This window comes from Zonotrichia albicollis, chromosome 2 (assembly GCF_047830755.1).
Source record: "Zonotrichia albicollis isolate bZonAlb1 chromosome 2, bZonAlb1.hap1, whole genome shotgun sequence".
Taxonomy (NCBI): domain Eukaryota; kingdom Metazoa; phylum Chordata; class Aves; order Passeriformes; family Passerellidae; genus Zonotrichia; species Zonotrichia albicollis.
Genome location: NC_133820.1, coordinates 30038457 through 30052667, shown reverse-complemented (window position 1 = coordinate 30052667; position 14211 = coordinate 30038457). Strand labels below are relative to the sequence as shown.

General features: G+C 37.3%; 2 protein-coding genes across 9 annotated transcripts in view; one reads left to right on the top strand and one right to left on the bottom strand.

The window, feature by feature from the left end:
- OFD1 (OFD1 centriole and centriolar satellite protein) overlaps positions 1-9363 on the top strand; it is a 31516-nt gene extending 22153 nt beyond the window's left edge. For 2 of the 3 annotated variants that reach the window (XM_005491792.4, XM_074534679.1), the window contains 6 exons: positions 459-559; positions 3939-4058; positions 5130-5281; positions 5871-6035; positions 6672-6742; positions 7661-9363. In XM_005491792.4, coding sequence (XP_005491849.2) covers positions 459-559; positions 3939-4058; positions 5130-5281; positions 5871-6035; positions 6672-6742; positions 7661-7706 — 655 coding nt within the window. In that variant the 3' untranslated portion in view covers positions 7707-9363. The remainder of the gene's footprint in view (positions 1-458; positions 560-3938; positions 4059-5129; positions 5282-5870; positions 6036-6671; positions 6743-7660) is intronic. The other variant, XM_074534678.1, reaches the window with a different exon arrangement.
- Positions 8298-14211, bottom strand: part of GPM6B (glycoprotein M6B) — a 106627-nt gene continuing 100713 nt past the window's right edge. For 4 of the 6 annotated variants that reach the window (XM_074534683.1, XM_074534684.1, XM_005491793.4 and 1 more), the window contains 3 exons: positions 13502-13575; positions 13126-13191; positions 8298-10832 (listed from right to left, as the gene is read on the bottom strand). In XM_074534683.1, the coding sequence (XP_074390784.1) occupies positions 10683-10832; positions 13126-13191; positions 13502-13575 (290 nt within the window). In that variant the 3' untranslated portion in view covers positions 8298-10682. Of the gene's footprint in view, positions 10833-11294; positions 12459-13125; positions 13192-13501; positions 13576-14211 lie in introns of those variants that run through there. The other 2 variants (XM_005491794.4, XM_005491796.4) reach the window with 1 other exon arrangement.

The following is a 14211-nucleotide window of genomic DNA, read 5'->3' as shown; positions in this document are numbered from 1 at the left end:
AGAACCCAGATTTTCACCCCTGCATCTCTTGTTTTGCCAGACATCTAATCCTAATACATTTCCAACACATCTGTTAAGATGACATCAAAATGGGAATTAAACTGCAACACAAAGCTTAAAAAGGCAAATTTCTTAATTTCAGTTGACTGTTACAATTCATTGTATTTATATATATATCCTTTTTTACATTTTTTCTTACTCTTTTTATTTTGTTTTAATGCAATAAAATTATGTCATGGAGTGACCTTGGGGAAAGGCTGAAGGGAAATGCAGTGAACTTTTGGTAAAAGTTAGAGAACTGGATTGAAATACCATAAATTTGAGTCAGAAAGTTTCATGTATTTTAGGTTTGGTTTAGTCTGTTGCTTAGCATGTGAGTGAATTTCAGATGGCTGTTTGCTTAGAAGTTCAGCATTTATATTTATTAGCTTATTTATATTCTTCCTTATTTTTTTCAGACTTCAGAGTCAACAAACAGATAAACAAGATTTCAGTGATGTTCACAAACCAGAGAAACTAAGGTATGAGGATCTTGAAGAACACATTTCTACTCCTGAAGGTAAGTTTTGGTGCATTCAGACAGTTTGTTTAATAGTATAGGATAACTGTCTTCCTAGTTTTAAGACTCTAGTTGGAGAGAAAAATATCTGATTGATTTTGGAATTAGGGAAAACCAATGTCTCAGATGATGGGTATTAAATTTCTTCATTCTTGCATCTTTAGGTAAGTGTATATAGTAATAAGCAGACATTAAATTGAGTTGGTTCTGAAATTTTTAACATAAATTTGTTCAGAAATCTTGCATAACCTTGATCTGATTAATGCTGTTGGTCTGATGGTTGCTTTGGAATGTTCTAAAATGGTGTAAAAATTTTTTTTAAACAGGAAAGTGTACTTTCCTGTATTATGTGAACTAAATTGAGGTTTTATTATATCTGCTGCATAAATTAGAACCAGGTTATAAGTCTAAAGATAGATTTATGTAGTTATTGCATGCACTCTTGATTCTTCCTTCAGTAACTGAGGCTTAAATAGTAGTGTGAATTAGAAGTTCCTTTAGTTTGCATGTGAATCTGGGAAGAAAGAACTCTTGCAGTTAATCAAAGGAACTCTTATGCAGGTAATCAGCATCTCTGAGTAGTTTTGCAACATGTGGTTCAGTTACTGAAACCTGAATTTTGTCCCTTTTTTTTTTCTCTGAGGTCAGTATTCCATTTAATTGCATTTCTTCTCTCTGTTGATTGCAGGCTATAAAATGTTTTCTTCTCTGTGTATGCTGCAGGGTCAGTTTTCAGAAATCTTTGATGTAAGTAAGGTAGTGTAGACAGAAGAGTGTAATCACACTTGGTGTCCTTTATAGCCATTTGTGTATGGAGTGAGAAATAGAAGCAGGTACAGGCCTTACTTAGAGTGACATCCCAGCGTTGAACCTTAGCAGCCTTATCTCCCATGAAACTGTGGGTTTAAAGTAAATGAAGTTGTCAATGAGGAAGATGTGAACAGCCAGGTAACCCTTCCTATTTGCAGATTTCATGAGGTCTGTGAATTCCTGAGGCTTGGTGGACATGTGGCATTGTGTGGTGTCACTAAACTCATGGGTGGTGAAGAGATTGTGGTTGTTGTCTGGGAGAGTTTGGGGTATTTTCATTGAAACCAGTGATTCTGTCTGGTGGGAATGTTTTCAGACTGGCTTATTCATTTGGCTGTGGTTAGATCATATGGAAAATGGAGTGGAGCCCTTGCTCACTCTCCTGTCCCTATGGAATATGGCTTTCAGTATTTTAAAAGCAAGCAACCAAAAAAGATGTTTGTTTAAATAGCAGATGTGCTGATAGTGTTTGGTGATAACTGACAGAAGATAATGCCTCATCTGTGCATTTCTGTGAAGCTTTACTCATTACTCAGCTGGTTTGATTTCTCTCATTTATTTCTTTTATAAGCTTTAAATGCATTATTTGAATACGAACCAAGCCTGTAGCCACTAATGGCTTCTACTCATCTCACATTTTAAATAGACTTATATTTATTTGTTAAATTTTGTATGGGAGACTTTTGGGAATACATTACATATTTCATTTTTATTTTATTACATATGACAACAGACTGGCATTTTCTTGGCAATTAGGGCAGAGTGGATGCTGTGCCCAGGTAAGGTGCTAATGAATCATTTGCTGATGTGTGGTGGTCAGTCTGTAAGAGTTTACATATGCTGATGATTTCTCAATCAGCAGTACTTTAGCTGGGTGAGCCTGCATCAAGAGACAATCTCAGTATGTAGGAGGAAATCACATTGGCTGAAAAGGAAAGGAGGTGGCTCAGGAGAAATTGCAGGGAGAGGTGGGTAAGAAAGTAAAATCTAAGAAGTAAATACAGAAAAAGATACAGTGAAGGATGAAGTTGATAACAGTAAAAAAATCAGTGACTTAAAGGAGATATCAGAAAATAAGGAAATCTTTTAGTCCTACTGTGAGTGAGTTCTAGAATGAAAAGATCAGCAGATTATTTTGGCAGCAATTGTTTCTGGGTGCTGTGCTTAAGGGAATAATGCATCTCTTGCTGTCTACCCTTAAAAAGGGAGTGGAAGTGTACAGAGTTAGCTTTTTTTCCTTTGCAGAGTAGTTAATTTAACATGTTTTTTACTATTAATGGTTCTGGTTTGGGTTTCTTTGTTTATGTTGTTAGCAGTCATTTTGAAGCTAGAAGTATTATTTAACTGGGACAAGTTTATGAAAGGATTTTTTAAAATTTAAATACACCTGATGCTTATTGGTGCCTCATATGGAAATAATGTTGTTGTTGATAGCTTTATAATTAAGAGAGAGCAGCAAAACAGAATAGATTTTCTTTTGAGTGTGATAGCCCATTATTTTGGTCTTGCAAAACACCTCATATATAGAATTTGTTTTCCTAGGTGAAGCAGGTAGGAATTCCTCTTGCTTTGGTAAGAAACTGAAAACATTCTCCCAACTTAGAATGACAGCTTGACAGAAATTTTTTTGAAACTATAAATTTCATCTATAGTTCCTTTAAAAGAGTTTTAAATTAAAGAAATTTAAACCATTCAGAGAGAGAGAGGATGATCAGTTTGGTTGACTTGGGTTTTTTCATGTAAAATATTTCAGTTTTATTATTCTGTGAAAAAGAAAAAAGTTTGAGACATTGCTAGTATATGAAGGATGAAAATTGATGTTTTCTAAAGCTTTACCCAAAACCTAGAGATATATAGAGTATCTGTGCTATGTTACACCAAGTGCTTGGGAGAATAGTCCTGTGTATTTCAGGCTGGCTATCTAGAGGTAATGGCCACATCTTGTTTTAGTTCTTTTTTTCTGTCTCCCATCAAGTGAGGTAACAACAGTCTGCATATTTGCAAATCAGTAATTTAAAAGCAGTTCAGTATCACAGCAATGATCAAAGAGGAAAGACAGTAATTGTGGTTTTGTGAATTGAGAGCCAGCCTTGCTCAGGGAAAAGATAGTATAATGTAGAATATCTGAGTTAGCAGCATCCATCCTGTGCACTGAAGAAGGCAAAGACCCCATTAAAGAGTGTGTGACCAGATAGTTAAAGATTATTTTTATATGCATAAAAACTATTAGTTGAACTTGGATATTCAATTTTTCTGTTACTTGTATCTTGATTTTGTTAAGAAATGAAAACATCTTGGGTTTCTGTTGTATATTTCTACAGTTTTGACTTTATAAACAAATGTGTTCCAATAGCTAATTTCAAAACTAACAATCCTGTAATTAAGGAAGCAAGTACAGCCTATGATAATTCTTAATTCTCAGGGAGATGATCAAGTTGAAGTGAAAATGCTCAATTAGTGCTGATATTTTTGTATTCTAATTTAGCCATTCCCACACTCTCTGTCCATTGCTGTGCTCCACTTTTGCAATTACAAAATAAAGGAGCCATTGTTCACATTTCTTCTCCAGATCAGGGGGACATACCAGAGGAGTGTGAAAGTGATGTCTTGCATCCATCTGGGGACATGGTGGATGGAAACTGTGTCACAGCCCCTGTGCCAGCAGCAGCCACCTCACTGCAGGACTTGAGTGAGTTCTCAGCTCAGACACAAAAGAAAGTACCCTTTTTAAAATGTCAAATGTGTAACACAGAAAGACAAATATTTAAGAGTCTGTAGGTATGTAGGCTGGTGTGGTTGAAAAGTTTTTCAGAAAGTGGCATTTCTGTAATAAGGAGAAAGGAGTGTTTTCCTTTGCTTTTTTGTATGAGGATGACTTTTTTCATCCTGGCTTTAGTTAAATTTGCTTTTAATTAAAACATTCTTGCCACCCATCCCACCTGCCCATCCAGCCTCTTGTGAGATTATTTATTTTTTCATTAGGGTAATTATTAAATATAATTTCTGCTCTTGATAGGAATGAGACATTAAATGTTTTGAAGAATTTTATGTACTGCTTGTCTGGATTTTAAAAAATTTATTCTTGACTCAGTTGGTGAACTTTATTATCACAATGCAGTTTTAATTCTTTGACTAGATAAGAATAATATCTCATATATAGTCAGCATATGCTGCTTTTCTAACTGTTCTAGATGCAAACATTATGATTCTTTTTATTTTAGAGAAGGATTTTCTAGCTTCACGTGATTCCCAGTCCTTAGTTTGCCCATCTCATTGCCATCCAGTGCTGTTATTTGTACACAGCTTTTTAAATATATTGGCCATATCAGTGTCCTGCAATAATTTTCCAAGGGGTTTTAAATACTTTGCTTTATAAATACAAAGAATTGTATCCAACTACATTGCAGAGGGGGAAGGAATACAGTAACATGGACTTTGGGATAATAAAGGTTTGTTTAATAAGAATAGCCATGAAAGGAATGAGAAGTGTACAGATCTGTCAAATCTCTGGCCTGTACTTTGGCTCTACTCTTTAACTCTTGGTGAGTCATTTATCAGACTAGGAAATGTTTGGAGGTGGGAAACCACATTAGCCCATACCCAAGAGTAAGTTCAGTGTATGTACAAACAGTATATGCAGTTGTTTTTCATTTCATTTCCTGTTAACATTATACAGGAACCTGGTACTGATTTATATGCTCTTGTAATGATTACTGAACTACATAAATCAAATTACAGATGTTGAAATAATTTTTCACAGCAGTGCTGGATCAAAGGCAGATTGAAGAACAGAACGGAGAAGTTGAGCAAAACTTAGAAGAAGAAAGGAAAGCAGGAGAAGAAAGGAAAGAGAAAGAACAACAGGAAGCTTTGGAAAACGAGCAAAAAGACGTGGAGAAGCTTAACGAAGAGGTGGTAATTTCATTTCTGACAGTGATACAGCCTTGTAGTGGCTTGCATTTTAGGGTTGTTATGTTACTTGGTTAAAAGTAGATTTTTATTTCATAAAGTGAAAGTAGTAGAGGCTAAGTTATTTTATGTACTTTTGTGATTAACCAGTCTCACTAGAGTGTCTCCTTATGCCAAGTGACTTTTTCACTGGAAACAGATGCCTTTCCTTCCCTGCCTCATGTAACTGGAAGCTACAGTTTAATGGCCACTGTCACCATGCTGTTGGAACAAGCTGAACATTTGCTGTCTCTGTGGTGTGGCCACTGCAGGTGGGGACACCACCACAATATGTTCATGTCCATCTGTCAGGACTTCCAGGACTTCTGCTTCCCTCTGGGAAGCAGAGGGTATAAGGAGACCTTGAGTTTGCTTAAATCCCTTTGAGCTTAAACACTTAGTGCTTAGTGTTCTGGATTTTTAGGTCCTGTTTAATACTGCTTAGACTGGTGTGTTTTACTGAGTTTAAGGGAAAATTCTGCATGTATTGCAGGTAGTAAGGTAGAAATGTATTTTTCTAATCAGTATTTATTTTTATTTTTGTGTCTTAAAGTATATCCAAGACTCAGTGAAAACAGATGAAGAAATAGAAGAGGGAGTAAAATCTGACCATGCTAGCACTGCTGCTGAAAATAATGTAAAGGATCCTCCTTCCAATCCATTAGAAAAATACATGAGAATAATTCAGCAGAGCAGAGAGCAGGAACTGGCAAACAAGGTGATTATTCTCAAAACACGGTCCCAAAAATATTATTGACCAAATTTGTGTCTTGCTAGGCATGCTTAGAATGAAAACAATTTTCACATTTAATTTTTTCTTCACTTATAAACTTTATGTAGCAATCTGCAGAGCAGAGTGTTTGGATTTGTATTGGAAAAGTGTGATGATCCAAAAGAAAAAACACAGAAAACTTTGTTCTGTAAGGGTTACTGGTGTCCTCTGGGTGGGGGATTTGTTAGCTTGGTTTTTAATGTTCTAGGACAATATTTTAAAGTCCTCAATTTTTAGCTTGAACTGTGTTTAAATACAGTTTGAAGCTACACATGTCAGGTTGTGTTCCTCTAACACAACAGAATTTATTCTGGCAAAATGGAAATTCAGACTGTTAAGGAAGAGGTATGGGTGGACATGACTTCAGTGAAGGAATGCAGGATGCTTTTGTTCAGACATGATCCCAATCTAAATTTCCTAAGTGTTACTATTCTAGATCCAGTGTGGCATTTGTAGAAATAGGGCTGGTCCTTTGGAATATTTTTATTTTCAGTTATGAGCCTTAAAAATGTAGATACTATTATTAGATCACTTTGACATTACAACTGGTTAGAGAAAGTGTATTTTCCTCTTGGTTACCAGGATTCAAAAAAAGAAGAAATAAGAGAAGGGTCACCCTCAGAAGGACTTCTATCTACTGAAAATGATGACAGGTAAGGTTCATGTATTAATCACTTCTAGTACTCCATATTAACAAATAATAATAATATAACTAATATATAGTTTTAATAGATTTAGTATTAATTATGTTAAGAAACATCTGCCTCCTTAGAAACCCAAATAAATTATTAATCAAAAGCAATTGTGTCAGAAAAATTGAAGATCCTTCCAATTCTTGTACATGCAAGTTAAGCACTGTATGTAGCTCACATCTGAGAGCTGCACTTTATGATCTGTTTCAGTAGTTGTGGCACTCACAAATTTTTCACAGAGAGCTGGAGTTTGAGGGATTGTTCTTGGGTGACGACACCCTGGGTAAGGGTTTGTCTGTGCTGCACCTCACCATAGTCTGTTCCTAGCTTTGATTCCTCAGTAGCATTGTGGACTTTTAAGATGCTTCATTTAGAGATTTTGTCTGCCTGCACTGAGTCACAACAACCCAGGCGTTTCCTCTGGTTTTCTCTAGGCATTGATAAATACAGATTAGTTACTTGCGAGAGAAAAACCAAACAATCCTCCTCCAAATCTTTCAGTAGAATTGAAAATAAGCAAAAAATAAATATGGAGCAATTAGGAAAAAAACCCATAAAGGTTCACTATAACCATAGTAATGATTCAATATTGTCTGTGCTGTTAAGCATAACAGACCCTACCCTGCTGCTCCTGAATTGGCACCAGTTGTGTTGTTTTCACTTGGTGAGCACTACAGACGTTCATTTTCCTTTAGAGGTGATGCCTTTCAGTTAATGAAGGCCCAAATCCTCCTGATTTAGGGTTGGTTTTATTGCCAGCAGGTCACTGAAACAGCAAAGGCAGTCTCTTAATACTCATTTTAAAACAGAACTTAAGATTTAAGATAAACTACATTAACTCATACCACTTTATTTTCCTCCCTCCTATAATCAATATAGTCTTGCAGACATTTCTCATGGAGACGTGGATGAAAGCTTCTGGTGAACAATAACTACTGATTTTTTAATTTTTATTATTATTATTATTATTATTATTATTATGAGAAAGATATTTTTTAAGTTGTTTTGTGCCTTTAATAAATGTTAGGGCACCAACACTGCAGGCTGTGTAATTATAAATTAATAAAGCTGATTTTGATCTGTTTCATCACTTCAGTCATTCATTTCAAACAGGGAGTCCTGGTGTGTTACTAATCCAGGAGGAAGCCCTTGGGTAGGGTGAGAGAAAGAACAAAGCAGGGAACAGAAACTGATCAGTATGTTTGGGTAGATTTGTGTTGGCACTGAATTCCTCTAAATTTTGTCAATTTTGCCAACCCCCGCCCCCCAGTCCCTTCTGCAAATGGTTCAAAGTGTGGATGAAAGGAAGAAAAAATTCCCTCATCATCACCTGATTTAATGGTGTCCCGTGGAGGCACTTGGCTCACACAGCTTCAGAGCACTGAGTGTGACAGACCCAAAATAAGGTGTCCCTTCTGCTGCACAGCAAGGGCAGGAGCCACTTTCAAAAGCAGCCCCTCTCATGTATCACCTCGTTGGTATTAACCAGCCCAGAACGGAGAGATTAAAATAAAAATGCTATTTAACTCATCTTTATTTAAGCTTTGTATTTTGTAGGTAGATTATAGGCAAGATCATTAAACTTTATTTACAGTATAAAATACAGTAGTTTTTATCAATGAAGTAAGTTTGGGTGGCAGCATATATTACAACTTGCACTGCATTTGAGGCTGCTCATCTTGACCTAACTACAAGAACATGAAGCCAAGTTTGACAGAATTTAGGGGCAAAAAACCAAAGTTCTGTCTTAAATTCGCTGGATGTTTAAATGCGATGTACCAAAACTGTGACAGATACAAACTTTGCTTTTTGAAATGGAGCTAAAATGTGCTGTGGTGGTTACTCTGATTTTGCATACTGCTTAATTTGCTATTGCAGCCACTCTGTCCTTTACAGAATTTCCGAGTGACTGAAAATTTTCGTATGTTGGGAAGGGGTAGTGCTTGTTGCATTATGCTGACCTGGAACAACTACCACTACTGCATGCTGCACACAGCTGCTGCTGCAGCTGCACCTGCAGAGCTGCCCTGCCCATGCAGGAGGGCAGGGAGCTCTGGAACAGAACGTGTTTCACCTCAGATAGAGACATAAAGCCTAGAGATGCACTGCCATGGAGTAGCTGTAGGTCTGGGTTCAAATAAGCATACACAAGTGTTGTCTATTATCTACAAATATTTATTTTAACACTTGGATGTAACTACAGGAAGCCCTTGGCACTGATAGAAAATATTGATTCACTGTTAGGTTACAAAAATTTATACATAGCAAAATTTAATGCTCTTTACATAAAAATATTAGACTACTTAAACAAAACTTCAAAAACTCCCAGTAATAGCTACACTGAATTAGAAAAGAATTAGGCTTTAAGACACTGCCTCCATTATTACCCTTATGCAAACACTGGGCTAGAACATCACCTGCATTGCTGTAGAAATGTCTCCTTCATGCAACAGGTAAGAACATACACTAGGCTATTTTGTCATATTTGCTCTACATCAATCAACTTTGCCCCTTTTTTGAAACTGTCAAATTAGACTTCAATAGTTAACAAAAGAAATTATATTTGATGTTAATACCCCCCCCCCAAAAATGCCTTTTCTCTTAATACTGATTTGAAGGAATTTGTGCTTCCTTTGATGTATATTCAGCAAACAGTCAAAACTACCAAACCACACGTCAGCTTAGCAGGGGTATGACTTGAATGTTTAATTTTTTTTCAAATGAATGATGTACTTTTACTTTCCCCCCCAACATTTATATATATATATATATATCATATAGAACAAACACCAAATATACCATCACTAATACTCAAGATATCACTGAATGCTTCTGAAAAAAAACATTAATTAGAAGGCAGACTTCTATGGGAAATGACTTTAAAATGGCACCAGTTTGTTTGTTGTTTTTTTTTTTTTTCTGAACACCACGTTTTCTTAGTGTGCTAATTAATTTGTAAAAAGGAAAATACATAAGCACTGACTATAAATTTGCTAAGCACCAAGATAGAGAAAGGTGGACATCCTGTATTATTTTTATGGCTGCAAATTTTATTGTATGTGTAAAACTCTGCAAACTTTCTCATCCGCTCATTTGGAATTGTCAGATCAGTGTCATTTTAATAAGGTAACACTTTCACTTAGTTAAAATGTAGGATAATGGTCTCCTGCCACTATATAAATGCTACAACATTTATAGAAAATAAATATTAAGGCAAAGCTGACATTTATTTTCAAAGAAGGGGATCATTATCCAGATCCAGGGGTCTACATTCCGTTAAATAGTTAATAAAAGGATTAGAACTTGAGAGATCTGCTCGCCCCTCAGGTGAGCACAGGGATGCCTCATGTGGCAGTGTGTGGCACAGGAGTGCAGCTGCTCCCATGGCCCAGGTGTGGGTGCTCCCAAACAGCCCCCCTGCACCACCTGGGAGCTGCTGCAGCTGTGCCATCACACACACACACAGGAGCTCCTCTCTCTCAGGAATCCCAGCGGGGCACGGGTTCCTTTGGGAGTGCTCACTCACACACCCTGCACTGCCTGAGGTCTGCACAGATCACTGCCTGCTCGGCCGGGGCACCCGCCACCGGCTTGTGCAGGGCGTCATGCTCCAAAACAAGTCAAATGTTAAACACCAAGTCTCAAAGAAGAATAATTTGGTCACTTTTTGTAAAGTGTTGCCTTTTAAAATGCCTGGAATAAACCCTCCATTCTCTTTTAGAAAGGATGGAAGATTACCAATGGGACGATTTCCCTAAAAAAGTTTTCCAGGAGCTGGAATGTGAAGCTTTTACACTTCTCTCTAATTTCGTTTGCTAGACACACATCTGTACTGCAGAGCAGCTATTTGCTGATTTGTCAGAGCTACAGAACTCTTCTGCTGAATTACTGTGGCAAACATTTATGTGTAAGAATTGAGTTGCTCTTTTGACCGAGACTGGATATCCTGAAGCTCCTGCTCTTCTTTTGCTTTGATATCTTGGTAGGCCTGCATTTTGCTTGCATCCTTTAAGTAGGCCCAGTTAGAAGACAGTATCATGAGGAAGTGGATCTGGAAGAGAAGGGTGAGCATGATGGCGAGTGAGCATGTCAAGAGGCAAAGCAAGCTGCTAGTCAGATTAATAGACGCTCTTTAAAACAACAACCATAAAAATAGTTATTCTACGTTAATAAGCATTCTGTTATTAAAACAAGCACAGAGGCTATTTTTCAAAGATCTCTAGAATTTGGCATGCTAATAATTCAGTTGGTTATTCACAATTTAGAGAAAGTTAGTACAACAGTATTAAAATGAGCTACAGAGTTGTACGGGTCAATTAAAATGCAGAATGGGGGGAAGCAGGAACAAACAGTTTTGTACGTGGCAGTATACGGAATCTGTAAACTACGAGGTGCTCAGAAGAACTGCTCTCTAAGGTCGTGGTGCTTATGCATATCCAAGCCCAGAGCCCGGCAGGTCTTTTCCCCCAACAAGCAGATGAGAATTCCACCCTCCCCCTGGAAGAAAACCTGAAACTGTGAACTGTTTTATTCACTCAAACAAGGCTACATTAACACATCGAAAAATTAAACATCAAAACATGAATCCAAAACTAAGCAAAAGCATGCAATGTCTGGGTTAAGAAGTCTTAATCCTGCATTTTTATAGCTACATTTTAAACTTCCATTGTCCAACCTCAGGTGAAGAGTTGTGTATAGCAAACGGTTCTCTTTTTTAAATTATTATGTGTTTGTTTTTCTAGTTTGTGCATTCGTCTCTTGCCAACTTCTTTTACCCATACTTCATGCAAAAACATCTACAATCTGAAAACATTGATTCACTTCTCCTTCTTTTTTCCCCCAACACTATGAGAAGGTCCCTGTGATCTATGCATGGTTTTGCTTCCTGTGCAGTCATACTTACATTTTGAGATCTGGCTACTGAGAAATCAGTTACTAAAGTGCAGCCATACAAGAGCAGAAGCGATTTATATGCTGTTTCTTACTAGTTCAGGGTCCAAAAGAAAGAATGTGATTGTTTTACGCAGAGCTAAGACAAGGATTTATTTTCTTAGAGAAAGAGTATAATTTGGCATGCACTTAAGAGAAAATAATTGATTTCATCATCCATGGAATCACTTGGAAATACAAGCAAATTAATAATACCTGGGCTTCTAACCTCTGCCAACACAGACTGGCACTACTTTATTATTCCTTTCTTTCACACCATATATATTTTGCATGCTTAGGGGCATTTGTATTTGGCATTCGTGGCAAAGAATAAATTAATGCATCTGACCCTGAACTGTTCCAGTATTTGTTTGAGATGACTGTTAGAAATCAAGTGGAGACCTGAAATGAAAACATCCCTTTTTCAGAAGGATGCTTTATAAACACCCCTACAGTAACTGAATCCTCTCAACATGAAAAAATAGCCAGATCTCATCCACATCATAGTTCATATACAAGAAGTCATTTCATTACTCTGATAAGCTAAACGATGCTTACTGAAGCTATTTACAATTACTGTAACAAAATCCAAAAGCTAGACTTTTAGTCTAGGGTGTCAGTGGTATTTCAAGCTACGCAATGCAGCTTTTTACTGGGCTTATACAATTTAGAATTTAGTGCAGCAATCTTCCCGACTCTTAAACTTCAAAACAGCATAGTTATATGTAGTAGCCATCATGTAGATCAGCTGGTGGAAGAGAACAAAATACAGGAGAGTAAGATACAACAAGGTGACGGCTCAAGCCCACTTGGGCAACTCTCGATACTTTTACAACAGATGTTACTCTGAGCTCCTTCCAGGGTGAAGATGCAAATAAATAAACCTGCCATTTCTCTGGGGAGGATAACCCAGCTCAAGCCCTAAGGCCATTTTGTCAGCCAGTTGTGAGTGCTACAGCAGCCTTGGCTGGCACAGGGTTAGAAGCTGGCCACTAAAGGAAGCGTTAGGCATAGGAACCGCTACCTGAACGGGCACTGCAGGGTTGGACCAATCTGCCTGGCTCCAGGCAAAGGAAACCAAGAGGTTATAAGCAGCTGATCAAATAAACTACAAAAATGAAAATAAATAGTGGAAATAAAAGCAGAAATAGTGGATAGAAGTAGGATTTTGAAAGGACATGCAAATCATTTTTTCCTAAGTATGGGGGAGGCGGGTTAAGGTGACTTCCTAAAGCAAGAGTTGGGGACCTGCTGACTTGAGATGACCAAACCACAGCAGCAAATAATGGTGATTACAGCTCACCCCCCTTCATGTCTAGTATCACTACCTTTAATATATACAAAATTTAATCTTAAAGCATCTTAAGCCTAAAATTAACATTTTTAGTGATAAAACAACAAAAAATACTACCCACCAATGCTATGACAGTGGCACCAGCTCCAGCACAAGCCACAATGAACAGGTGGTAAGACATGTAGAACTAGAGAAAAAAACATGTTTAAAACATTGAAGTAATTCATTAGGAATAGTATAAAATGCACTTCAAGTGTCCTAGAAAATAAAGATAATAAAACTGTCTTTCTAGTATGGTAGCAAAGCTTTAGAAAATATAAGTGTGAAAATAATTTTCTTTTTTTTTGGATGATGTAACAATTACTTCATTGTTACAATTAAAGCAATCTCTTTATACTACTAGCATGAGTTCTCTCCAAAAACATCAATCAGTTAATTATTACATGGAGCCCAAGTGACTTGTAGGCAAAAGCTGCACACAAGTTACATTTCTGTACCTCATTCGTGTTGCAGATGTTCTCTAAAATTGGGCCACAGGCTTTGCCAGGTACAGCATTCCAAGGAATAATACCTGAAACACCACAGAAAAGAAACCACTAATTTTAGCAATCAACACAGGCTTTCTCTTCTTCTCATCTTTTTCACCCACTTGCCAGTTGTGTTCCCATTCTGGGTGTCCGTGCGTTGACCAGAACAGCTTGGAGCTGGCAGCAGAAATTCAAACAACTCCCTCAGGTTGTGCCTTCTCCTCACACTGAGGAATGCTGCTAAGGAATGTTCTCAGATGTGGTTTTCCCATCTGGCAGCCTAGCAGTTGGTTGGCTTTTTGCACTTTGGGTCGAGTTGCACACTCTGCCTACTCCCCCCACTCAGCACAGAAGAGAGAATCTGCACCTCGGAGGTACTTGGCACCTTTCAGGGTAGCACGTACTAGATGAGGTTCCACTTGAACCAGAAACTACTGTGGAAGGGTGTGAATACAGAGCTAGAGGGAAAAATTACAGGATCTTTTTCTGGTTTAGTTCCAATAAGTTAAAAACATCAAGTGAACACTGCCACAAGAAAGTTCAGTCTGCTGCACCTCATATACTCCCAATGACTTTTCTTACATGATTGCAAGTCTGAAAAGTCAACAGAATCTAGCAGATTTAAAATAACATAAACTTTTAGGCCAGTAACAAATGTAAAGCTTAAGCAAAACCTATTT